Source organism: Microcaecilia unicolor, chromosome 5 (genome assembly GCF_901765095.1).
Source record: "Microcaecilia unicolor chromosome 5, aMicUni1.1, whole genome shotgun sequence".
NCBI classification, from domain to species: Eukaryota; Metazoa; Chordata; class Amphibia; order Gymnophiona; family Siphonopidae; genus Microcaecilia; species Microcaecilia unicolor.
The window spans coordinates 83,344,639-83,372,625 of NC_044035.1; the positions used below are offsets into that span (position 1 = coordinate 83,344,639).

The following is a 27,987-nucleotide window of genomic DNA, read 5'->3' on the forward strand; positions in this document are numbered from 1 at the left end:
ATCAAATAATGATGTTACATTATTTCACAGAAATAAGTTGACCTGTAAACTGCTGCCTTAAGAACTTGGACTAAGATCCAGCTCCACCAAAATGGTGGCCCTGGGAGCCTAACAAAGTGCCCTGCTACAATAGTCTAACATGCCACCATCTGCTAGAGGCACAGAATATAAGCAAATACCCCATTCTGCATCACTCTTTATAGATGTCACTGGAAAGAAGTGTGTTCTGCCTCCATCTGCTGGTAGGGTGGTATAAATCTATGCATTTGGGCTGGTCTAGCTCAATAAGAAATAATTGCTGTCATGCAAATCTAGACTGGGAGTTTAAGGCTGCAAATATAGACATAAGAATTTAGCACAGCTATAGCAGGTTCCAGATGAGCTAGAAACCTAAAGATCCAAAAGATGCTGCATGTGGGTTTGTTTTGGGTTTTTTTTTTTTTTTTTGGGGGGGGGGGGGGGGGGGGTAAGGAGGACACTGAATACATGTTATTAAAAGATCCTGTTAGTGAATGGTTAAATATGTTCTTTAAAAGCCATTACAGAAATATATAAAAATAAGATCTTTATGTTAAGCACTTTTTCATACTTCTACCATGGAATATAAATGGATGCTAGCATATAATTATGAATCATATTGCTCAGAATATATTGTTTCCTAGGAATGTATATAAATTGTCTAAACTGCTGTTAAAGTCTTAGGAAGGCTAAATTTTTACTAAAGATTTACATTACCTTCCCTATTATTTTTACGACTCGAGTTAAGCTGTTGAACTTTTAAAAGCCTATTAAATAAGTTCAGTCTGCAAGATCAGAAAATGAGGTCCTCAATTTGCTCTCTCTGATCCATGAATTAAACAATTAATTAAAGGCAATCCTTTCTTTCCAGCCTTTTCTTTTATGGAATATGTTGCCCAGAATATTCATGTTTTTGACATGTTAAAGATCAGACAATCTTGACAAATTGCTTTTCCTCAGCTTTCAGGATTGAATTTTGTTTGTGTGTTTTTTTTAATCTGATATATGCTGTTAAGTGAAGCTTTGACTGTACCATACTAGTTATTTAATAGATAACCGATTTTAAATTAGCGTTCTTTTTAAGACCTTTCCCTCTGAGAGTTCTAAGAGCCAGGTCATTGCTAACTTTCTTTTATAGGGGCAGTTATGACTATACCTGATTAGTCTTTCGTTAGTTTTATAAGATTCTGTTTTGTACAAATTTACTTATTTTCCACATTACTTTTTTACTAACCCCTTGAGCAAATGTATGTTCTATTATTATTTGATTCATAAAGGCAGCACACAAACAAAAAAGCAACACTGGGCCTTCAAGACTGAGGCAACAGGAGTGTTTTATTAGTGAATGACCCGACACGGGCCGTGTTTCGGCGTAAAACAACGCCTGCCTCATGGGTCAGGGTTTGAGCATAAATTATGTGAGGTGTATATGTATCCAATGCCTCCGAGATTGAACGGAGAGAAACTTTAGAGCCAAGAGAGCCTGTCACAACGGACAGTAGCGATTCGAAATAAACCACCTGTTTTAGTCTCCTGTTTTTGTCGGGTCATTCACTAATAAAACACTCCTGTTGTCTCAGTCTTGAAGGCCCAGTGTTGCTTTTTTGTTTGTGTACTTTTTATGTATGCTGGTTACCCTCCGTTTGGCTTATTCATAAAGGCAGTCCAGAAATACAAAACTATTTTAGGGCTTATTTGCAGTGAGATCTGTATTTACTATTCTAATGTACGAGTCATATTAAATTATACCATCTAAATAAACTTTGCTGAAGGGTTGAATTTAACCATGTCTGCTTTCTACACCCTTTCGTTCACACAAACTGGTATAAGATCCATGAAAATTTACATTGGAGGAAAAGTGCTACAAACCTAATCTTTTTAACCACCATAAAACAAATCTAAATTTAAAAAAGTACTTTACTTACTGTTCATTTTCTTCTTTCTTTATTTCCTCCTCTCTGTTCTTCTCTTGAAGGGAGTGTTGAACAGATTGTAATTTATTCTGCAAGTCCTCCAGTTTAATTTCTTGTTCATTTAATTCTATATTTCTTTTCTCTAAATGCTGGTATTTTTCCTGCATACTTTCCAGATTCTTTTCAAGGTCTAGAACAGCACAATCCTTTTCCTTTAGTTTCTTTTCCATTTTGCCTAGCTGGTCGTTATTGGCCTTATATGTTTCTAGCAGATATTCCAGCTTGTGAAGCTGCACTTGGTAGTCATTAACTTGTTTTGTAAGCTCAGATTCCTTTGCATTTGCCTCAAACACACATTGCTTTTCTGCCTCCAGAAGTCTGGTGCTTTCTAATAAACTTTCTTCCAGATGGGCCACAAGATTCTCCTTCTTTTTCAGCAGCTCAGTCATTACTGTAATCTCACTTAGTTTCAGTTTATTCTTATCATGCTCATCAACTTCCTTTCTTAAGTCTACAAGCTGTTTTTCAAGTTCACAGATCTGATGATTTTTATGGGAAGAGGCTTTTACTAGCCGCTGACACTCTTTCCATAGCCCTTCAATAGCATGATGGAATGCACACTCTTGTGCAGCACTTGTAGCATGAGTTATTTCCAGATCTGTATATGTCTGAGAATAAGTCAACTGAGTTTTCTCCTTATGATCTCTTTCAGATTCTAAAAAGTCCTTCAGATTAATTGCATCTACATCTACAGTTTTTGAATCATCTACTAGTTTGCCCAATTCATCAATTTTAAACTGCATTGCTTTGATCTGCGACACCTTTTCTGAAATATGCTGTTTGTTGTCCTCAGCGTCTTCAAGTAATTTCTTCACTTTTTCATCTTTATCTTTGATAATTTCCTTTTGTGTTTGTAATTCAGAAATCAACTTTCCATAACTAGATTTCAGCTGTTCAACTTCTTCACTGAATTCTAAAGCTTTTTTTTCTGAGACAGAATGTGCCAGCTGCCACTTTGTTAGCTGAGCATTGAGCTCTTGTTTTTCAGCCTTTTCCTTTTCAAGTTCTTTTGGTACCACAGTTAATTGACCTTCCAGTTTTTCTTGCAAAATCATCATGGATGTTTTTCCTGAAAAATCATGTATTTTTTCAAGTTTGTCTTGATCTGCTGTTGGTGTGCTGTAAGTAGTTGAAGTAGGCACTATAAAAATGGGTTTAGGGAAGTAAATGGTCATCTTACTGAAAACTAGTAAAAAGTCATCCAACTGCAAAACAGCATGCTATGAACAAGTAGTCTGGGCAGTGTCTGTACATTATACCAATGCAGGTAGTTGCTGTTATGTTAAACCCTGAGTACAGCTTAACAGAGCACCACAGAATCAACATTTGTTCATGGCACTATACTATAAAATGTTACAGTAAATGCACATCTTCTGGTTGCTGCATGAAGGTGCAGAACAAGGGCATGTGGTTTTGGTTAATCTTAGACCAGTTCTTCCTGATAAAAACATGAAAGGCAGTTTCATTCCAAAACAAAAGTTATAGCATCTTAAGTCTATAGCTGGGATTGGTATGAGCAGCCAGAGACTTGTATTGCTAATATCCAACAACAAAAACAGTACCTAGGTTTATGGTTTGTGCTGACAGTTAATGACAACCTGTTAATATTGCATTTATTGTTATTGTCCAAACATTCCATAAAGTTAGTGAAGGGGGCAAGTTACTATAATACAATGTTTTCACAGGTCTGGAATAATGACAAACAATGCTTAAAAAATGTTTGGTATTCATTGAAATTTGAGGGTGAACACAAGGATGGCATTAACAATTTTTGTGTTGTTAAAGTAGCAGATACTTAACCCATTTTTTTTTTGGGGGGGGGGGGGGGGTGAGAAAAGTGCTTATGGGTGACCATAATCATTTTTTTTTTTTTTTTAAGATGAATGCTATACAGTGCCAGAGTATATTCAGACACTGGCATGCATATGGATATGTTTAACTGCCAGGACTTATCCATGTACCAGCCAATAGTCAGACTGATATTCGGACAGCCTTTTTACTAGGCAAACTATATCCAGCCACTTCCCCTGTTAGTAGGCTGAATATTGCTGCTAACTGTATACGTTCTAGTGCTACCCTGACTCTGTTCATGGACTATGCCAACATTAACTGGATAGTGGACTGTGGTAATATTTAGCAGCAAGGTAAAATTATGTATCATACCTGATAATTTTCTTTCCATTAATCATAGCTGATCAATCCATAGACTGGTGGGTTGTGTCCATCTACCAGCAGGTGGAGATAGAGAGCAATCCTTTTGCCTCCCTATATGTGGTCATGTGCTGCCGGAAACTCCTCAGTATGTCGATATCCAAGCTCCATCCGCAGGACTCAGCACTTAGAGAATTACACCCACAAAGGGACACTCTGCCCAGCTCACCATCGCCGAAACGGGGGAGGGGAATTAACCCAGCTCATCCCCACACAAGTGGGGGAGGGGAATCCATCCAGCTCATCCCCACGGAGCGGGGGAGGGACACCACCCCGCCGATGCGGGGGGATCTGGCTTATCCTGCAACCGCGGGAGGAGCTGACTGACCCTAACACCGCCGAAGCGGGAGGGGTACAAAGCTGCCCTACAGCCGCACGAAGCGGGAGGGAGCGCTGGCAGAATTTATGTCTCAATCCAGCCCCGTAAAACGGAGGGGAGAGGAATGCAGCAGCTCACTGTAACACAAATTGGTCTCAACTCTTGAAGAATCCACTGAAAAACTTGAACACGAAGTCCTCCTGAACAGGAACTGAAGACTAAACTTGAACCTGAAATGCAACCAGAATATAAACAATACAGATATCTGGGAGGGACTATGGATTGATCAGCTATGATTAATGGAAAGAAAATTATCAGGTATGATACATAATTTTACCTTCCATATCATCATGCTGATCAATCCATAGACTGGTGGGATGTACCGAAGCAGTACTCACCCAGGGCGGGACATTGAAATCCCTGACCGCAACACTGAAGCTCCAAACCGGGCCTCCGCCCGAGCAGCCACAGCCAAGCGGTAATGCCTGGAGAAGGTATGGGCCGATGCCCAAGTTGCCGCCTTGCAAATCTCTTCCAAGGAGACGGACCCGGCCTCTGCCATCGAGGCCGCCTGAGCTCTAGTGGAGTGAGCCTTCAGCCGGATAGGCGGCACCTTCCCCGTGGCCACATAAGCCGCTGCAATGGCTTCCTTGACCCATCTTGCCACTGTAGGCTTAGAAGCCTGCAGACCCTTACGAGGACCTGCAAACAGGACAAACACATGATCCGATTTCCGGAAATCATTGGTCACTTCCAAGTATCTGATGATGACTCGTCTCACATCCAGATATTTGAGAGCAGAGTATTCCTCTGGGTAGTCCTCCCTACGAAAGGAAGGGAGACAGAGCTGCTGATTCACATGGAAGCGAGAAACAATCTTGGGCAGGAAGGAAGGCACTGTGCGAATAGTCACTCCTGCCTCAGTGAACTGCAGAAAAGGCTCTCGACATGAGAGTGCCTGGAGCTCGGAAACTCTTCTGGCTGAAGTGATAGCCACCAAAAAGACTGCTTTCAACGTCAGGTCTTTCAGTGATGCCCTAGACAAGGGTTCAAAAGGCGGCTTCTGCAAGGCTCTTAGCACCAGGTTGAGATTCCACGCAGGCACCACTGAGTGCAGAGGAGGGCGCAGGTGATTAACTCCCTTGAGAAAGCGCACCACATCTGGCTGCGAAGCCAGGGAAGCACCCTTCAGGCGGCCCCTGAAGCAAGCCAGAGCCGCTACCTGGACTTTAAGGGAACTGAGCGACAGGCCTTTCTCCAGACCTTCTTGCAGGAACGCCAACACTGAAGAAATTGGAGCAGTGAAGGGAGAAAGTGAGCCTGCTTCACACCACGCTGCAAAGGTACGCCAAACCCTGGCGTAAGCAGTAGAAGTAGAGCGCTTCCTCGCTCTCAGCATAGTGGCGATGACCTTGTCTGAGAAGCCCTTCTTTCTCAGACGCTGCCGCTCAATAGCCAGGCCGTAAGACCAAAGGGGGAGGGATCCTCCATCACCACGGGACCCTGATGTAAAAGGCCCTGCTCCACTGGCAGCCGCAGAGGATCGTCGACTGAGAGCCTGATCAAGTCCGCATACCAGGGACGTCTGGGGCCAGTCCGGACCCACCAGGATTATCCGGCCCGGATGCTTTGCCACCCGGTCTAGCACCCTGAACAACATGGGCCAGGGCGGGAACACATAGAGAAGCTCCTGTGTCAGCCACTGTTGGAGAAGAGCATCCCAGGGATCGAGGGTCCCGTCCTCTGCTGAAAAAGCGCGGCACTTGGCAATTGGCCGATGACGCCATCAGATCTAGGCTTGGCTGGCCCCAGCGCTTCGTGATGTCCAAGAACGCCTGAGCAGATAGCTGCCACTCTCCGGGCTCCAAGGTATGGCGACTGAGAAAGTCCGCCTTGACATTCATGACTCCGGCAATGTGGGCCGCTGACAGCTGTTCCAGGTTCGCTTCCGCCCACTGGCATAGATTCATGGCCTCCTTGGCTAGAGGGGCGCTCTTGGTACCTCCCTGGCGGTTGACATAGGCCACAGCCGTGGCATTGTCCGACAGGACCCGTACTGGCTTCAACGCCAGTACCGGGATGAACTCCAAAAGCGCCAACCGAATGGCTCTGAGTTCCAGGAGGTTGATAGACCACTTTGCAGGAGCCCAGAGCCCCTGCGCTGTCCTTCCCAAGAAGTGGGCTCCCCAGCCCGACAAAGAGGCGTCCGTCGTGACGACAATCCACTCCGGGGTCACCAGAGGCATTCCTGCAGACAACTTGTCTGTCTGCATCCACCAGCTCAGCGCTTTGCGCACTGCTGGGTCCAAGGGAAGGCGCACAGCATAATCCTCCGACATCGGAGTCCAGCGCTGCAGCAGAGAGAGTTGTAGTGGTCTCATATGAGCCCTGGCCCAGGGCACTACTTCCATCGTGGCCGTCATAGAGCCCAACAGCTGCACATAGTCCCAAGCCCGAAGAGGAGAGGCTACTAGGAACTGGTCCACCTGAGCCTGAAGTTTGACAATCCGATTGTCTGGCAGGAACACTCTGCCCACTTGGGTGTCGAATCGAACTCCCAGATACTCCAGGGACTGAGTCGGGCGCAGCTGGCTCTTCTCCCAGTTGATGATCCACCCCAGGGAGCTCAAAAGAGCAACCACCCGGTCCACAGCTTTGCCACACTCTGCATAAGAGGGGGCTCGGATCAACCAGTCGTCCAGATAAGGATGGACTTGTACTCCTTCCTTTCGCAGGAAGGCCGCGATGACCACCATTACTTTGGAGAAGGTCCGCGGAGCAGTAGCCAACCCGAAAGGGAGGGCTCTGAACTGGAAGTGTCGGCCCAGGACTGCAAAACGCAGAAAGCGTTGATGAGGAGGCCAGATGGGAATATGCAGGTACGCTTCCTTGATGTCCAAGGAAGCCAAGAACTCTCCTGCCTTCACTGCCGCTATAACAGAGCGGAGAGTCTCCATGCGAAAGTGCCGCACTTTCAAGGCCCGATTGACCCCTTTGAGGTCGTGGATAGGCCGGACAGAACCTCCTTTCTTTGGTACCACAAAGTAAATGGAGTAACGTCCCTTGCCAAGCTGATTTTCTGGCACCGGAACGACCGCACCCAGGCGTATCAGGTTGTCCAAGGTCTGCTGCACTGCCACAGCTTTGACCGGAGACTTGCAGGGAGAGAGTACAAACCCGTCTCTTAAGGGTCGGCAGAACTCTAACTTGTAGCCGTCTCTGATGACTTCCAGCACCCAAGCGTCTGAAGTTACTCTGGTCCACTCGCCCAGAAACGAGGACAGGCGTCCTCCAATCTGCACTGGGCCATGGACCAGGACCCCGTCATTGGGTACGAGACCCTGGGGGAGGACCGGAGGGCATACCTCCGGGACGGCGGTCTCTGCGAAAGGAATGCTGCTTGGGGGAGAAGTTCATTTTGAAGGAAGAGGGGGCAGAGGAGCCTGACTTGCCCGGGCGGTACCGACGGACTTCCTGAAACCGTCCTCTGGAGATACCGGGGCGAGCACTGGCCCGAGCCCTGACCTCTGGTAACCTCTTGCCCTTAGACGTGCCGAGATCGGTCACGATTTTGTCCAGCTCGACCCCAAAGAGCAGCTTGCCTTTAAAAGGCAACTTAGCCAGGCGGTACTTAGAGGCGTGGTCCGCAGACCAATGTTTCAGCCAAAGCCAGCGCCGCGCAGAGACTGTCTGAGCCATGCCTTTAGCCGAGGCTCTCAAGACATCATACAGTAAGTCTGCCAAATACGCCAAGCCCGATTCCAGGGCCGGCCAGTCAGCCCTCAAGGAAGGATCCGAGGGGGAAGCCCGCTGCACCATCGTCAGGCACGCCCTGGCCACATAGGAGCCGCAAACTGAGGCCTGCAAACTTAAGGCAGCCGCCTCGAAGGACGACCTTAAAGCCGCTTCCAATCTTCTGTCTTGGGCATCCTTTAGTGCCGTGCCACCTTCCACCGGCAACGCCGTTTTCTTAGTCACCGCAGTGATTAAAGAATCCACGGTAGGCCAAATAAAGGCCTCACGCTCACTTTCAGGCAAAGGATAGAGGCGGGACATAGCCCTAGCCACTTTGAGGCTCACTTCCGAGACATCCCATTGAGCCGAAATTAAGGTGTGCATGGCATCATGCACGTGGAAGGTTCTAGGCGGGCGCTTCGTCCCCAGCATAATGGCAGAGCCAACAGGGGCTGAGGGAGAGACGTCCTCTGGCGAGGAAATCTTCAAAATGCTCATAGCCTGCAGTAACAGGTTGGGCAAATCCTCTGAGCGAAAGATCCGCGCTGCAGAGGGGTCATCCGCTCCATCCGAGCGGGAATCCGTCTCCTCCAAGGAATCCCCAAAGGACCGTTGGGAGAACTCAGATACGCTGCCCTCATCTACATCAGAGGAAACAGCGTCCTCTAAGGCCTGGGAATCCACCCGAGGGCGTTTACTTCCGGGGGCCTCAACCCCGTTATCGGACAAGGGAGAAGGGGCAGCGTTTTGCATAAGAAAAGCCTGATGCAGCAGCAAAATAAACTCGGGGGAGAAACCCCCCAGACTGTGAATTTCAGCAGCCTGGGCCACAGCCCTAGATGCACCCTCAACCGGCGCTCGCAAGAGCGGGGGAGCAACATGCTGCGCATCCAAGATGGCGTCCGGCGCGACACTCCGCGAAGGAGCCGCGTGGGAAGAACGGCGCTTACCTTTAGCCGCTTTTTTGCCGTCGCCCAAATCAAGTGCGGCCATGGCATGAACGTCTCCCAGCTCAAGGGCGGCCCAAGAAGAAGCCGTCCGAGCAGAGTGGCCGGCCAAGATGGCGGAGGCGAGCAGTGGGGGATGGGCGTTTATGGCGGGAAAAACCGCCGCGCCGGAGGAAGACCCGGGACACTGACCGGCCTCCAAACTGACACCCAACAAGGGCGAATCAGACTTTAAAACCCCCGCAACCCCGCTAGAAGCGCACACGCGGTCCGGGGAGCGATGCTTCGCGCCCTCGCCCTCCGACGCCATAGGCCACGTGGAGATCAATCGGGGAACCCCCTGCCTGCTATAAAAAGGTAAAAATTACCTGCTTCTCGCTCCGAGCTGTAACGACCTGGTGTCCCAGTGAGTAGCTGCAATAAACGTTTAAATAAACGTCGAAATAAACGCCCTTAAGGACGTCCAAAATTTTTTTTTTTTTTTTTTTTAACGGAGCCAGCGGGAGGGGGGAGAAAAGGAGGGACCTGGCGCCACCAGGTTTGCACTTGCTCAAGAAGAGCCCTCAACCCCAGGCACTCAACAAAACCTAAAAATTAGGCTTGGAGGCCTAGCCAGAGCTGCTGCTGTGTGTGACCACCACCTGCTGAGATAGAGAACATACTGAGGAGTTTCCGGCAGCACATGACCACATATAGGGAGGCAAAAGGATTGCTCTCTATCTCCACCTGCTGGTAGATGGACACAACCCACCAGTCTATGGATTGATCAGCATGAGGATATGGAATATGCTGATAACTGCCACTGAATGTTAGTGGCAGGGCCAGAAGGATTGAACTGAGTAGGAGCCTTCCTACCCAGTTATATCCTGTTTGATTATCAACCTCAGTAAATAGAGCTCACAAACATTGAAAATAATCTTCAAATGTAATTACAAAAATATAGCACTTTTTGCTATACTCTTAAAGACTGTTATGTGAGAATTTTCTTAGAAACGATAAAGGATTTTGCCACTTTACTCAACAGAAGCAGCTACAGTCACACCTTTAAGCAATACATGTCATATAAACATTACCAGTAATACAAAAATTATGGACAAAAAAAAAAAACTTTACATATAAATGTTTAAAGAACTACAACAGATAAAGACCATATGACCTTATCACTAAGTTTTGCAACTGCTTCCTCTCCCTCAGAGCAGCATGCCAAGAACCTGAGAAGCTCGGTTCAAATCCCACGTGAATAATTTCTGCTCTTATGCAAGTCAGTTAGCTCTCCACTGCCTCAGGTTCAAAGGTAAAATTATGTATCATACCTGATCAATCCATAGACTGGTGGGTTGTGTCCATCTACCAGCAGGTGGCGATACAGAGCAATCCTTTTGCCTCCCTATATGTGGTCATGTGCTGCCGGAAACTCCTCAGTATGTCGATATCAAAGCTCCATCCGCAGGACTCAGCACTTAGAGAATTACACCCACAAAGGGACACTCTGCCCAGCTCACCACCGCCGAAACGGGGGAGGGGAATCAACCCAGCTCATCCCCACACAAGTGGGGGAGGGGAATCCGTCCAGCTCATACCCGCGGAGCGGGGGAGGGACACCACACCCGCCGACGCGGGGGGGATCTGGCTTATCCTGCAACCGCAACCGCGGGAGGAGCTAACTGACCCTAACACCACTGAAGCGGGAGGGGTACAAAGCTGCCCTACAGCCGCACGAAGCGGGAGGGAGCGCCGGCAGAATTTAGGTCTCAATCCAGCCCCGTAAAACAGAGGGGAGAGGAATGCAGCAGCTCACTGTAACACAAAATCGTCAACTCCTGAAGAATCCAATTGAAAAAACTTGAACATGAAGTCCTCCTGAACAGGAACTGAAGACTAAACTTTGAACCTGAAATGCAACCAGAATATAAACAGAACAGATATCTGGAAGGGGCTATGGATTGATCAGCTATGATTAATGGAAAGAAAATTATCAGGTATGATACATAATTTTACCTTCCATATCATCATGCTGATCAATCCATAGACTGGTGGGATGTACCGAAGCAGTACTCACCCAGGGCGGGACATAGAAATCCCTGACCGCAACACTGAAGCTTCAAACCGGGCCTCCGCCCGAGCAGCCACAGCCAAGCTGTAATGTCTGGAGAAAGTATGAGCCAATGCCCAAGTTGCCGCCTTACAAATCTCTTCCAAGGAGACGGACCCGGCCTCCGCCATCGAGGCCGCCTGTGCTCTAGTGGAGTGAGCCTTCAGCTGAATAGGCGGCACCTTCCCCGCGGCCACATAAGCCGCTGCAATGGTTTCCTTGACCCATCATGCCACTGTAGGCTTGGCAGCCTGCAGACCCTTACGAGGACCTGCGAACAGCACAAACAGATGATCCGACTTCCGGAAATCATTGGTCACTTCCGAGTATCTGATGATGACTCGTCTCACATCTAGATATTTGAGAGCAGAGTACTCCTCTGTGTAGTCCGCCCTACGAAAGGACGGTAGACAGAGCTGCTGATTCACATAAAAGCGAGAAACAATCTTCTGTCTTGGGCGTCCTTTAGGGCCGTGCCACCTTCCACCGGCAATGCCGTTTTCTTAGTCACCGCAGTGATTAAAGAATCCACGGTAGGCCAAAGAAAGGCCTCCCGTTCACCTTCAGGCAGAGGATAGAGGCGGGACATAGCCCTAGCCACTTTAAGGCTCGCTTCTGGGAAATCCCATTGAGCCGAAATCAAGGTGTGCATGGCTTCATGCACGTGGAAGGTTCTAGGTGGGCGCTTCATCCCCAGTATAATGGCAGAGCCAGCAGAGGCTGAGAGAGAGACGTCCTCCGGAGAGGAAATCTTCAAAATGCTCATGGCCTGCACTAACAGGTTGGGCAAATCCTCTGAGCGAAGATCCGCGCTGCAGAGGGGTCATCCGCTCCATCCGAGCGGGAATCCGTCTCCAAGGACTCCCCAAAGGACCGTTGGGAGAACTCAGATACGCTGCCCTCATCTACATCAGAGGAGACCGAGTCCTCTAGGGCCTGGAAATCCACCCGAGGGCGTTTGCTTGCGGAGGCCTCAACCCCTTTATCAGACAGGGGAGCAGGGGCAGCGTTTGCATAAGAAAAGCCTGATGCAGCAGCAAAATGAACTCAGGGGAGAAACCCCCCAAACTGTGCACTTCTGCAGCCTGGGCCACGGCCCTAGACGTACCCTCAACCGGCGCTCGCAAGAGCGGGGGAGAAACATGCTGCGCATCCAAAATGGCATCCGGCGCGAAACTCCGAGAAGGAGCCACACGGGAAGAACGGCGCTTAACTTTGGCCGCTTTCTTGCCATCGCCCGAATCAAGGGCGACCATAGCATTAACGTCTCCCACCTCGAGAGCGGCCCAAGAAGAAGCCGTCCGAGCACAGTGGCCGGCCAACATGGAGGGGGCGAGCAGCGGGGGATGGGCGCTTATGGCGGGAAAAACCGCCGCACCGGAGAAAGAACCGGGACACTGACCGGACTCCAAACTGACACCCAAAAAAGGCAATTCAGGCTTTGAAACCCCCGCATCCCCGCTAGACGCGCCCACGCGGTCCGGGGAGCAATTCTTCGCGCCCTCGCCCTCTGACGCCATAAGCCACGTGGAGACCAATCAGGGAACCCCTGCCCGCTACAAAAGGTAAAAATTACCTGCTTCTCGCTCCGAGCAGTAACGAACTGGTGTCCCAGTGAGCAGCTGCAATAAACGCTGATATAAACGTTGAAATAAACGCCCTTAAAGGACGTTCAAAAAAATTTTTTTTTTTAACGGAGCCAGCGGGAGTGGGGAGAAAAGGAGGGACCTGGCACCACCAGGTTTGCACTTGCTCAAGAAGAGCCCTCAACCCCAGTTACTCAACAAAACCTAAGAATTAGGCTTGGAGACCTAGCCAGAGCTGCTGCTGTGTGTGACCACCACCTGCTGAGATAGAGAACATACTGAGGAGTTTCCGGCAGCACATGACCACATATAGGGAGGCAAAAGGATTGCTCTCTATCTCCACCTGCTGGTAGATGGACACAACCCACCAGTCTATGGATTGATCAGCATGATGATATGGAACTGTAAACATTCAAGGATATAAAAATACCTATTGTACCTGAGTATAACCTTATTCTACAATACAAAAGGACATGAGCTATATCCAACACCTTTTTTACTTTGTGCTTGACCCATGCTTTCTTCAATTCATAGGGCTCTCATCTCTTCCATATCCACTGATATGCTGTTTTATGCATTCACTACCCTTTCTGTAAAGAAATATTTCCTTAGATTATTCCTCAGTCTATCCCCTTTCAACTTTAGCCTATGTCCTTTTGAAAGAAAGGCTGGAGAGGTAAGATATGATGAAGCTATTTAAATACCTCTGTGATATCAATGCAGGTGAAAGGAAGTTGTTCTTTAACAAAGTGCCCCCCCATATGAAGGTGTGGTCTCCAGAATTGGTACATAGCACTCCAAAATAGGATCTCACTGAGGACTTATATAGAGGCACTAGCACCTCCTTTTTCCTGCTGGTCATTCTTCTGATGCACCCAAGAATCCTTTTCTACAGTTTGGATAATCAGATAAGATCACCCTCAGGACCTGATGTTCCTTCGTGTACAGAAGTAATTCACCCCCTAAAATGTACTGCTCCATTAGGTGTTTGCTGCCTAAAATATATGACTGCTGACTGCTTTTTTTTAGCATTAGATCTTGGTTGCAAATTCTAGACCATTCTTCAAGCTTTGCTAGATCTCTCATGTTATCTACACCTTCCGGGAGTAACCCTCTTGCAGATTTTGGTACGTACAAAAAGGCAAAACTTTCCCAACAGCCTCTCTGTAATATTGCAAAAACAAACAAAACCACCACCATCAAAAACAAAATAACCCACAAAAATGGGACCCAGGACCAATCCTTGCAGCACACCACTGGTTAATGGGCCTATTTTCAGTGTGAACTCTATTTACCACTATCCCCAAATCACCCTCCAACTCAACCAGGTTTGTAAACAAGTCAGTCACAACTTTAGGACCCATAACAGGTATTTACAAGTTGCCAATGCATTGTTGAAATCTAAGTACACCACATCTAGCAAGAAGCGAACGCCACAGGGATGGGGACAGGTGGGGAAACGCGGTAAAAGTAACTTTTAAAAGAATTATCACAGATGCAGAAGTAAAGGTTTACTGCCCTGCAGTAACGGTTAAAAGCCTTGTTCCTGCAGTAAAAACAAAAAAAACCACTGTTGGTTTGCTGCTCCTTTGGGTTCCCTCTGGTTCTGCCGCATTCCCTGCCTACACTTCCACCCTGATGCAAACTCCAATAGCCCACCTCCCTGCATGACCCAGTCTAGGCCTTCCTTCCTCCCAGTCTACAGGGCAGCATTGCATTAAGTTAAGGCTGCCACTTGGATCCAGGTTTGCAAGACAGGATTGATCCAGTCCTGGGTTTACCCCGTTGCCTGCAGGTCAAATGGAAAAGGAAAGCTGCTCCTGAAGCTGACAAATAAAAGTATGCTTTTGACTGGGTGTATTTAGATATATTTGAATGCATGCATTTAAAAAAATATAGATACAGATGTATAGATAAATGTGCCTGCAGAGAGGCATCCCCACCTCTGCCTTAGCTTTGTTTCAATCACGCTGCTGCCAAGGAGCACTAGATAACAGTGGGCAGAAGGAAGAGATACCTGGGCTCTGTTTTAGCACATGAAATCTACACAGAAACTATGCTAAGTTGTACACAAAGCCTCGCACGATTTTTCATTGACCTCAAAGTATGTTAACAGCTAAGAACTCAGAAATAGCTCCTCTTTCCCTAAGGCATCAGCAGTATGCATATTAGCCTTCTCTCTCCTCTCAAGATATACTGCAGAGGCTATTAAAGGTTTGGGGGGGGGGGGGGGGGGAGAAGCTGTTCCTCTCTCTTTTGCTACTCCCCTGGGAGCACCTTAGGCCAAGCTTGTGCATATCTCCAACTTTGTAGTAGGTAATCCGATAACTGCTCATTTAAATCCTATGATGCCGAAGGCATTAGTTATTAAACACCATTGCAGATTGGAAAAAGACTGCATTAGGGAAGGGAATGAGAGGAGGAAATATTCTGGATTGCAGGGAGGTGGCCAGGGAAAGCCCTCCTCCAAAAGAACAAGTGCTTTTTCTTATCACACCGAAAACATGAAGGTCTCCCAAATGGGTTGCAGTCAGACCAAATGAAAAAAGCCCAAAAACTGAAGAAAAAAAAAAAAAAGTAAAAATGTGCCAAAACATTTACCGGTAGTACTGTACCTATCCCTAGTTGCAGTATTATAAGGTGAAATTAGGCCTTACCTGCTAATTTTCTTTCCTCTAGATCCTCCAGACCGTTCAAGACGCTTGGGTTATGCACTCCTACCAGCAGAGGGAAACAACACTAAAACTTCTTATACAAGTAGCCTGTGCAGACCTTCTACTAACCAGTAAAACAGTAGAAAAGCAGAGGAACAAAACACCTCCACCTAAACAAAACCACTGAATCCACACTCAGATCCCCTCCCCTTAAGACGGGGGGAATTCAACTGCAGATGGGCACAAACAGTACCACAAACTGCCCTTAGTAAAACTCCAGGACCCAAATCACAGGAGCTACTAGAAATAGCAGCAACTGAAGACTAAAGAAAATATCATACTGAACTGTCCGATACACTGGTTGGGCTCTTGAATGGTCTGCAGGATCTAGAGGAAAGAAAATTAGCAGGTAAGGCCTAATTTCACCTTCCTCAGCAATCCTCCAGACCGTTCAAGACGCTTGGGACGTACCAAAGCAGTACACACACCTAAGGATGGGACCAGGAAAGCCCAGAGGACAGGACTGCAGCTCCAAAACTGGCATCCTCCCTTGCCAGTACGTCCAACTCTGTAATGTTTGACACAAAAATGCAGGTAGGACCACACCGCCGCTCTACAAATGTCCACCGGTGGAACAAAACTACTCTGCCCAAGAAGCCGCCATCCCCCTAGTGGAATGTACTTTGAGCCCCACCGGCACTGGACGGCCATGCAATATGTAAGCCGAAGAGATGGCATCCTTCAACCACCGAGCTATAGATGCCTTTGGAAGCAGCCGCTCCCTTCTTGGGCCCCCCAGGAAGGACAAATAACCTGTCCGAAGACCTGAATTCCTCCGACCTGCGCAAGAAAACCTTCAACACTCTGCGAACATCCAATTTCGCCAAACGACGATGAGAAGCATCCCCCGTCCGGTCCCCCAAGACCGGCAACAAAATCACCTGATTGACATGAAAGGAGGATACCACCTTAGGCAAAAACTAAGGGACTGAACGCAGCAAAACCTTTTCCTTAGAAAACCACAGAAACGGAGGCCTACATGAAAGAGCCTGAAGTTCCGAAACCCTGCGAGCCGACGATATAGCTACCAAAAAGACCACCTTCATAGTAAGGTCTTTTATCGAACAAAACTCCAAGGGCTCAAAAGGAGAACTCGCCAAAGAGTCAAGAACGATATTAAGATCCCACTGAGGACCTACCGGCCGCTGAGGACGACGAAGCAACTTCACCCCCCTCAAAAAACGGACCACATCCGGGAAGACGCAACCGACCTGCCCTGCACCTTACCCCGAAAACACGCCAAAGCAGCCAGCTGCATGTTCAAAGATGACAATGAAAGGACCTTCTCAAAACCATCCTGCAAGAAATCTAAAATGCACGACACAAAAGCTGTCGAAGGGACACACGCCCGGTCCCCACACCAATTTTCAAATATGCGCCACACACGCACCTAGGCCAAAGACGTTGAACGTTTGCGAGACTTCAGCATAGTCAATCACCTGAGGGGGAAAACCCTTTCCTTCTCAACCGTTCCCTCTCAAGGGCCACACCGTAAGAGAGAACCGAGCCGGAACCGGCATGACAATTGGACCCTGACACAACAGCACCGAGCCCCCCAGCCGCAGAGGCTCGCCTTCTAACAAGCGCATCAGATCCCTGAACCACGGCCGACACGACCAATTTGGAGCCACCAACAACACCGGACCTGCAGGACATTCTACCCTCTGTAGGACTCGACCTATCAAGGGCCACGGGGGAAACACGTACAGCAACACCCGCTGAGGTACTGGAAGGACCTACACATCGATCCCTTCCACTCGCGGATCCTGATGCTGACTGAAATACCGAGGAACCTGAGCATTCTGTGCCGACGCCATGAGATCCACTACTGGAATTCCCCACTTTAGAACTATCTGATCGAACACCGACCGGTGCAGAGACCATTCTCCGGGGTCCAACATGCGTCTGCTTAGAAAATCTGTGTTCACGTTGTCCACCCCGGCCACGTGCGCCGCCAAAATCTGCACTAGATGTCTTTCCGCCCAACTCCTGAACAGAGCCGTCTCGATTGCCAACCGCGGACTCTTTGTATCGCCCTGCCGGTTGACATACGCTACCGCTGTTGCGTTGTCGGACATGACTCTTACCGCCTTTCCGACCACGCTTGAGCAAAACGCCAACAGAGCTAGCCGAATCGCCCTAGTCTCCAATCGGTTGATAGACCACTGAGCTTCCTTCGTCGACCACCGCCCCTGCGCGGACCAACCTAGACACTGAGCTCCCCAGCCCAGCAGACTGGCATCCGTTACCAGAATCACCCACCGAGGAGGTTCCAACTGCATGCCCTTTTTGAGATGGGCCGAGCACAGCCACCACTGGAGACTGCGCCGAGGAGCCCCCCTCAATGGCAACCGCAACTCCAAACTGTGTACCTGGGGAGACCACCGGGACAACAGAGCCGCCTGAAGCTCACGCATATGCGCCCTGGCCCATGGTACTACCTCTATTGTCGCTGCCATGAGACCCAGAACCCGAAGGTGCATTTGAACCGTTGACTCTGAACGGACATTAACAGCCGGACCTGCTGCTGAAGAGAGGCAATCCGAGAATCCGGCAGAAACACACGACCCACTGTTGTGTTGAACCGCACTCCCAAGTACTCCAGACTCTGCGATGGGATCAACTGACTTGACTACATTCACTACCCATCCGAGCCGTCGCCGCCACACTGTGAGCCCGAGACTTCGCCCAGATCAACCCGTCAGCCAGATACGGATGCACCAGAATTCCCTGCCTCCGCAAAGCTGCTGCTACCACCACCATTATATCTTGGAGAAGGTGTGTGGAGCCGTTGCCAGACCAAAAGGCAGAGCACAGAACTGAAAGTGCCTCCCTAAAACAGCAAAACGAAGGAAACGCTGATGGGCCTCTCGAATCGGCACGTGCAGATACGCTTCCGTGAGATCCAGTGACGTGAGAAATTCTCCCTGACGAACAGCCACTATGACCGAGCGCAGAGTCTCCATGTGGAAGGATGGCACTTTGAGCGCCCCACTGACCCTGAGATCTAAAATGGGTCAAAACTGGTCCTCCTTCAGCACCACAAAGTAAATGGAACAACAACCCATTCCCTGCTCGTGCCGAGGAACGGGTACCACAGCTCCCAACTGGATTAAGCGACCCAGAGTCTCTTGAATAGCCTTTAACTTGACTCGAGAGAGTGACAAGGAAAGGGAAGAAAGATCCGGCAGCGGGTGCTCGAACTCGAGCGCATAACTGTCACGAACGACCTCCAGCACCCACTGATCTGAAGTAATTTGGGTTCACCCCTGATAAAACAGAGGAAGGCACGCCCCGACCTTCACCAGAGGCAAGACCCGCACACCTTTATAAGGAGGACTTATTACCATTTCCGGCACCTCCGGAGGAGTCTCGACCTCCTCGACGACCCCCTCGAAAGGACTGCGTCCGCTGGAAAAACCAGCTTTTAGGAGATACAAATCTGCCCGGCCTGTACTGCCTCGCGTCCTTAAACCGACCTCTAGCCAAACCACCTCGACAAGCCGCCTTAGGCCGTAACTCTGGCAACCGTGAGACCTTGGTATCCCCAAGACCACTCATCAGTTTATCGAAGTCCTCTCCAAACAACATAGAACCTTTGAAAGGTAGAACACACAACTTTGCTTTAGAGGCCGCATCTGCCACCCAACCCCTAAGCCAAAGAGCCCTGCGAGCCGTCACCGCCAGAGCCATATTCTTAGCCGAAGCCCTTAGCAAATCATAAAGGATGTCCGCCAAAAACGAAGACCCCATCTCCAATTTGGCCAGATCCTGAACCAAACCAGTCCTAACACAGGCTCATCCAAGAGCTTCTCCGCCCAACGGAAACAAGCTCTGGCTACCAAGTCCCCACACACAGAGGCTTGCAAGGCCAAAACCGACAAATCAAAACTGCGCTTCAGAAACGACTCTAGCTTCCTATCCTGAGGATCCTGCAAGGCTGTACCGCCATCCACCGGAATGGCCATAGCCTTAGCAACCGCCGTAACCACCGCATCCACAGTAGGTGGTTTCAGCAGGGCCAAATCTTCCGGAGGCAAGGGATACAGCCATGCCATAGCCCTAGACACCTTACAAGCAAGCAGCCTCTGGCACAGACCATTCCTGAAAAACCATGTCTCTAATGTCTGAATTCATGGGAAAGGAACAGGAGGCTCTCCGAATCCCCTTAACCAAGGGATCTACCTGGGGTCCCTCCGCAGAGGGAGTGGCCGCCGGAGCAAACTTCAAAGTAGAGATCACCTGATCACTGAGCTCTAACAACTCCTTCTTATGAAAAATGTGCACCACTGAAGAATCTTCCCCAGGCCTTAGCCCATCCTGATCCTCAGAAGAGATCCTCCTCTCCTGGGTCACTCCAAACCTCCGACCCAGGCAGAGAAAGTATCTACATAGGCTCTGAAATATCCACCCACGGGCGCTTAACTCCCACTGAGCTAGCAGCCTCCGGGGAACAAACAGCCTGAGAGGAGCCAGCTCTCCAGGCATTATACAGAGACCAAACAAAACTCAGGGGGGAGAGCAGACCACCTCCCCCCCCCCCCGACGCTGAAGCCCCAACAACACTTCCCGCAGTCTCCGCGACGGACCCCCCCTCGCTCCCACGGCGGCAGGTCCATTGCGTGATCCGCGGCTAAACTAGGCGTGCTTCCCGCCACATACGGGTCCCCCGGCACCGGTACGGAATGCGCGGCCTAAAGGGCCGCACTTCCCGTTAAAAACGGCTCCGTCGAGGTCGATCCGGGACAAGCAGCCAAAATGGCCGCGTTTCCCACCAAAACTGGCCCCGCCATTGCCGGCCCAGAATGTACAGTCAAATCGCCGCCCAACACCTCCGCCAATTCAGATGAAAGCACAGGAGGCAAGAGCACTGACAACGTAGGCTCCCCACAAAATTTACATTGGCCACCTATCACTTCAACACCGCGCTTCGCGCAAAACCGACACCTTGCCAGCTTAGACATAATGGCCACGAACACAATAAAAATGAACAGTTGGCTTTGTGCTCTGACAGATTAATAGGCAAAACCGCCTAAGGCAAGAACGCCCCTGAAGACGTTTTCTCTCTGGACTGCCACAAGAACGGCCAAAATAGCCACCTTTTAAAAACTTTTTTTTTTAAACCTCGTTGCTGATGCCTAAACGACTCAAGGGTACAGAACAAGGTCTGTAGCCGAGGTCAAGCAGTCCTCCAGAGGAAGAGCACAGGGGGAGGGACCCGGCCACCCGGGTGTGACACCCCACAGGGAATAAGAAGCCCCTAGGACTTACACCCTGTAATAGAGATCCAAGTGTGGGTTCTCTAACATTTACAACCCAACCTAGAAACCCCAAACGGGCCTACCAGACTGAGTACACTGCACAGGCTGCACACATCTACCCTCTGCTGAGACTGAGAAAATACTGGTTAGTAGAAGATCTGCACAGGTACTTGTATAAGAAGTTTTAGTGTTCTCAGTCTCCCTCTGCTGGTAGGAGTGCATAACTGAAGCGTCTTGAACGGTCCGGAGGATTGCTGAGGAATGTGCAGTTTAAATACTGCATTAAAGAGCAGGTAGCTATGCTCTGCCTTCCTTTCTCAAAAAGCTATGCAGCAAGAGAAGCAATTTGCAAGCTAAGGGGCTCTATAATTAAACCTTAGCGCTTGCTGACATTAGCGTTCACCAAGTGGCACGTGGTCTATTAGTATAAAAGGACACACAGCACTGCACACTAAGCTTTAGTAAAAGGGCCCCTAAGAGTTCAACAGAGCAACAGCAATTAGCAGCAATAGGCAGAAATACTCAAGAAGACAACAGAAAACATAAGAGGAGAAGATATAAGCAAATAATTTTATTACAAATATTTGGAAACAAAAGAACTGATAAAAGGTCAAGCTAGGAGACAGATTCAGTTAAAAACAACCTATTTAACATTTTTCTGAATGATGGACCGCCGCCTTCTCAGATGATACATTCTGCGCTTTGCACCCATCTGTCTTTGCATACAAACCAAACTATTTGTATTGCCGCTCTGCGCAGCGGGTACACAAAAAGTACCTCTCTTTGTTGGTGGCTGCTCCTCCGAGGCATGCTGAACTGGTAGGCGCTTTCTTCCCAGAGCCTCACTGTTTTCTTTAGATTCATCTAACTGGATGTTGTCATTCAGGAATTTACCATTGAACTTCAGCACTTCACCTTTGATATTATTTACGGTTTTGTCCTGTTGAAATTGCAACAATAAGCAATTATACAAATGAACATTAGAAGATACAGCAGCAACATTACAAATGCCATTCTTTACAAGCTCTATATTTTGCCCTAATTGAAACAGAACACCCCAGCATCTTTGAGGTTTCCCACTCCATAGCATTAATCATAATAAGGAATAACACATTAGAATATAAGAAAAACATGGTAAGTCAGACCAAGATCCACTGAGCCTAGCACCTTCTGACAGTGGCCAGTTCAGTTAACAACTAGTCCACAGATCCCAAATAAACGCTTATAAAGCCTCATCACAGCAGAAATATCCTTTTTCCTAAGTAAACTCCCTCTATGAAAATACTGAGGGTTTGTTACAAGGCTCTTATGCTGAAGAACAAGAGGAGGGGGAACAGATCTGTAAGAGCAGAAATAACTCCTATAAACAGCAGCGTCTGCATGGGCAGAGAATGGACCTCGAAGAGAGAGAATACTGGTTTGCCAGAGCTGCACAATGCCTATTTTACAGGGCAGAGCTCACAGCTTGTAGTACTCTGTCTCCATCTGCTGGCAGAGGGGCATTACCAATGAATTCTAGACTAGAAGGATTGGATCCAAAGAAGCTTAGCAGAGAATAGGTAGGAAAGCCAGTACTGGGCAGACTACGGTCTGTGTCCTGATAGAGGCTGAATAGATTTGGATGGGCTGGAGTGCAGCTTTTCAGGAGCTATGACAACAACTTAATTTTTAGAACAAAGCCAGTGCCAGGCAGACTTCTACAGGTCTATACTCTACATATGGTATGAAGTGATACATCATGTGTACCTGATCTTGATGTATCTTTGCCATATTTAATGTGTTTATCTTGTTGGGCAGACTGGATGGACCATACTGGTCTTTATCTGCTGCCATCTACTATATTACTATGCAAGGAATATCTTTTTTTGTACCAAACTGTAATGACTTACATGAGTACAAAAACCGTCCATAATTGTGTGCATGTGGCAGGATGAAAGAGGTCACAAAGTTTAACCAACATATCTGATTTTGAAGGCTCACATACACCACAATCATGGCCTATTGTTGTATTGGTCTAATAAAAGCTATACCTTATAAACAATTCCATTTTCTCTGGAGCCAATATTTGTACTGGTATTCTGCACTTTGGAGAAATGTATTTCAACTTAGGTACATGTCTTACATGAAAATCCTTCCATAATTACAAACTAGGGACTGTGGGCCCATCCAGGCTATCTGGTTGTTCTTGTCTAAAGTGCACTAGTTAAGAAACCTCTCAGCTGTCATTCAAAGCTAGACTGTAATACTGCTCTAGGTCCAGTTATCACCATTCTTTGCTCTTAACACCACTGCACTCTGTTAGCCATATATCCTGCAAGCAAGCTTGTATCATTCTTTACCCATGTTAAAGCTTTTTGGCTAAAGATGATGTAATTACTCTCTGCTTCCATGACTATAGCCAGTAACTCACATAATCTTCCATTTTCTTTTCCCAGTAGGATACCAGGTCTTGCAGTTTAGTTATAACATTCTCTTTTTCACTGACAATAGATATCAGATCTTCAATTCTTGTATTCTGCGAAGCTATTTTCTTTCAGAGGAAAAAAAAGACCAATTACTGTTTCACATTTAATGCATTACAATAACATAGTAAGACAATCTTTAACCTTGGAACTGATTTACAGGTGGTGTACTTTTTCTTCCATATATGAAAATCATTCAAAACTTTTAGGCCCTTAAGTCCTGATAATTTCAAGTTTTGTGTTAAGTCCCTGGAAGTTTCTAACCATAGTGGCCTATATGTTTGCCCTATTACCAATGGTGTACTGGTAAATGTTTAACAAGCTCTCTCTCAAAAAAAATAAATAAATAAACAACCCACCCGTAGATATGTACATAACTATTATATATTCTATTGATATAAATGATATGCGCAGGTAGTAACCAATTTACAAATATTAAAACATACAAAATTCTTCACTGTAAATTTCAAATGGTCAATTGATTTTCGCCGTACTTTTTGTATCTGTAGCCAACCTACAGGCCCCATTTACTAAGGTGCGCTAGCGTTTTTAACGCATGCACAAAATTATCGCACCCTTTGTAGGCACCCATAATATTGTGGGCACCTACACAGTTGGCACACGCTAAAAACACTAACGCAACTCTAGCACGGCTTAGTAAACAGGGCCCTATGTTTGCTATTCATCCCAATCTACTAATTCTTTTCACAATAAATTTATTGACATTAAATCTGACACATGATTTACTACCAGACTATTTCTCACCCTATATACCAATATACCCACTACTGTGAAACTGGAACAAGCTGGACTGTTACGATTCATACACAGACACTACATGCCAGCAGAATCCTTCACCTCAGTCGCACATGCAGAACATGGAAAGACCTTCAACTGATACAAAATAGGGGGCCATAAAAAAAAACATGCAAAGACTGGAGACCCCCCTAAAGAAAGCCAGATTCTATATGCAGTGAAAATACTGGTAAAAGTAACAGAAGTCCATGTTCTTCCATACTCCGCTAAACAAAAAAATTAGAAAAAAGATACAGCCCTGGTGGTCCAGTGGTCAGCTGGGCCAGGAGCGATCCTCCTGTTCTCCTGCCCAGTCTCCACTCTCTGCACTGAAAATAGCTGCCGTTGAGTTCCCGGGGCAATCTCACGAAACTGCCGCTGAAACTTATAGCAGTCACTTTTTCCAGTATGGACAATGGAGACTGCATGGCGCAGGAGTGTAAGAGGATCGCTCCTGCACCAGCTGATCTGGCGCAACCACCAGCTTGTAACGGCTCTTGCGAGCTGGCTCCAGCACACCACACTGCCTATTACTAATGCATAGCACATGACAATGCTGCGACAATACATTAAGTCCTTTGCTTGGTCTTTGAGGCAGATATACAATAAACAAGTATAAAAGGGGCCATAGTCAGTAAACATTTTTACTATGTATGCAAATATTCATGCCAGGTTAATAAACTGAACAATAATACTTTCTAAAGTTACCTTAGCAGCCTCCTCTAGCTGAACAGTATTTATGCTCATTTTAGTCATGTGCTCTTCCAGCTCTAAAAAAAAAAAAAAAAAAAACAATGTTCTCTCAAAACTAATTTAGACCGTGAAAAAGTTATTAAAGATGACCTGAACCCTGCAAAATTTGCACACGTGAATACTCAGTCCATTTAATTAAATCTTTTTATTGAAAAATGCATAGCAATACAAAATCATAATGATATGCAGCAAAAGAGAACAAAGCAAATATACAAGAATTCACCAACCCACCCCAAACCAAAATACAAGACGAGCAGCACCATGGATGACAGAAATATTCAGGGTTTGTTCTCTTATAACCCTAAATGAACTCCTTAACCCCCCCCCCCCTCCCTTTCTAACCCCCCTACTAACCCAGAAGGTACTCCATGAGCATGATGAAAGGCACTAAAAACCTGACTGCAAGCTGTAGGAGAAACAGAATTTAAATATGGTTCCCATATAGCCAGAAATGCTTGTGCCTCATAAGGTGATGTTTTGCATCATAAGATTCCTACAACATCAAAGCATGAAGCTTATTCCTCCAACACCCAGTGACTTAAAGTACATTTCTTGCCTACTATAAAAGCTTTTCCCAAGAAAATGTGCTCACCCCAGGCAGCCACTAAACAAGACACACAGAGAACCAAGAACTAGACACAGAACAGTAGAATAAACCAAGGAACAAGCCAGGTCGGGGCAGACAGCAGAGAAAACAAGGATACTAGCCGGGTCAGGGCAGGCAGCAGGCAGTAGAGAAAACCAGGAAACAAGCCGGGTCTGGACACACAGCAGAATCAGGCAAGAAACTAAAACAAGAAACCAGACTAGGCAGAAGTGCACAAATGCCAACAGTGGCCACAGCAACAGACTATGCTTAAATTTACCGGGAACGGCAAAGAGATGCACATGCAGACGATACAGGGTGTAATGGCTGGAGAAAAAAAAATCCCACTCAAACGCAATATCAGTATAAAGGCTAGTACCCATGACCCAATCCCAGAGATGACAAAGCAATCATGCTATATTATAGATTTGCAATCTGGAGGGGTGGGGTCAGATGAAATACCACAGGACTCCTCCTCCAGGAAGTACCGTGGATCTTTACCGTACTCCCATGAATGCTCCTCATTGATGTCAGCAAAACTGGGCTGCACTTCCATCAACAAACTCAGCAGAGACGTCAATCTTTCCTAAAATTAAGTCCACGTGTTTTGTATTTAGAAGGCATATTTTGGCTTAAATTTCCCTATAAATGTGTGATTAAAAGTCAGTTAAATGTGTTTTCTTTGAACCGGTCTATTTAATGATCTTTTCGGACTCTAAGCTGACCTCTACTCCCGCTCCCTTTGCTTCAGCACCTATTACATCTACTCCATAATGTATAATTTGCTTGGACTGGGCTTAATTTAAATTGTGCCTTGCCTTCTAATTGTGGACTTTAGATATAATTCTCATTTTGAAGATCTTCTTAGTTTGATATATAAGCAGGAGATAGATGGATTTTTATTAGCTACATTTTTTCCTGTATGAGACTTCTTATTCTTTATTAATGAGATATATCTTACTATTCAAGAGTTTTCTTGTAAAATTTGGAAATTACTTATAAAAGCTTTTTAAAAATTGGTGCCCGCAAAATACTCCTCATGGGAGGGCTGAGACTGAGACCACCTTGGAACAGAGGGGCCATGTCCTCGAAAATGGCATTGAGGTTTCAGATCCATTCTTGACTAGTGTCAGAGACCTCACCGCAGGCTGCGGCCTTGTGGGGCAGCAGCAAGCATCCCAGATGCCAATGAACACTGTTGTAAAAACCCCACCAAGAGCTCAGAGAGCATGGCCCAGATGCACTCCTCGAGAGATACCATCAGGGAAGGCAGGGGTGTCAGTTCAAAGACAAGACTGCTGAACTTTAGGGGTTGAGACAGGTGACTGGTTCAAGACTCACATCAGCATCTCCTAGATGGAGGGGGAGCAGTCCTTCCTGTGCTGACGCTTCTTGGGGAACAAGTCCCTTGGTGCTACTGAGCTTCTGGCATCGTGTGTTGAGAGGGATCGATGCTTATGCTTCTTGGCCTTATCCCAATGCTGGCCATTGATGCTCCTTGGTGCCGAGGACATTGTCGAATCCCCATGTCGCCTCAGGGTCTGGTACAATGCAAACTAGTCACGGGGCCCTATAGAGCAGTCAGCGTTGAGGCAGATGAAAACCCAATCGAGACACGCCCATTCCCAGTGTCTAAGTGAGGCCTCTCAGCCATATAGACTGAAGCACCAGATGCTGATCCAACTCCCGACGTCGATGCCGACACCACCACCGTGTTTCCGGAATGAACTCCCAAATTTCTCTCTCTTTGAGCATCTCTGGCCAGCTGGGCTCTTTTCTTCATACGAAGGCAAAGAACACAGCTAGAAGTGGTATGTTGAGGATACCAAGAATGAGTGTCTTTGCTAGAGATGGTCCTACTGCACCAGCTACAGCGCTTAAAGCCTCTGAGAACCTTTGATGACATGGAAGGGAAAATAGTTGTGGTGAAATCAAACAGCTCAACAGTGACTGAAAAAATGAAGAAGCATCTAAAAACTAGAGCCCGATTGGAGCTCAGGTCTAAAAGAACCTACCAAGAATGGTAAAAAGAAAGAAAACATAAAAATGGGGAAAAACTGAACTAAAACTATAAGGAAAAGGAGACAGTTTTCTAAATAAAAAAAACAAAAATCATTGAAAAAAAAACCCCAAAGGCACAAAAATCAGAAAAATAATGCTCACGCACCAGACACTGCGAGGAGAATTGGGCAATTGTGTTCTCTCCTCACTGCGCATGAGAAATTAGTAGTCCCGTGCTCTTGCGGCAGGCGGGAAGGCACTCACATATGCACGGTGGGGACACTGTGCATGCTCTCAAAACTGTATAAGCTTATAAGTACATAAGTATTGCCACAATGGGACAGACCAAAGGTCCATCAAGCCCAGCATCTTGTTTCCAACAGTGGCCAATTCAGGTCACAAATACCTGGCAAGATCCCAAAAAAGCTTAATACATTTTATGCTGCTTATCCCAGAAATAAGCAGTGGATTTTTGCCAAGTCAATTTAATAATGGTCTATGGACTTTTACTTTAGAAAGTCGTCCAGTCCTTTT

At 47.2% G+C, this 27,987-nt stretch overlaps 1 protein-coding gene across 2 annotated transcripts in view; it reads right to left on the reverse strand.

The window, feature by feature from the left end:
- Nucleotides 1–27,987, reverse strand: part of KIF20B (kinesin family member 20B) — a 274,317-nt gene that overhangs the window by 95,530 nt on the left and 150,800 nt on the right. For both annotated transcript variants that reach the window (XM_030203051.1, XM_030203052.1), the window contains exons 17-20: nt 24,822–24,883; nt 23,267–23,386; nt 21,634–21,796; nt 1,944–3,132 (exon numbers count right to left, since the gene is read on the reverse strand). In XM_030203051.1, the coding sequence (XP_030058911.1) occupies nt 1,944–3,132; nt 21,634–21,796; nt 23,267–23,386; nt 24,822–24,883 (1,534 nt within the window). The remainder of the gene's footprint in view (nt 1–1,943; nt 3,133–21,633; nt 21,797–23,266; nt 23,387–24,821; nt 24,884–27,987) is intronic.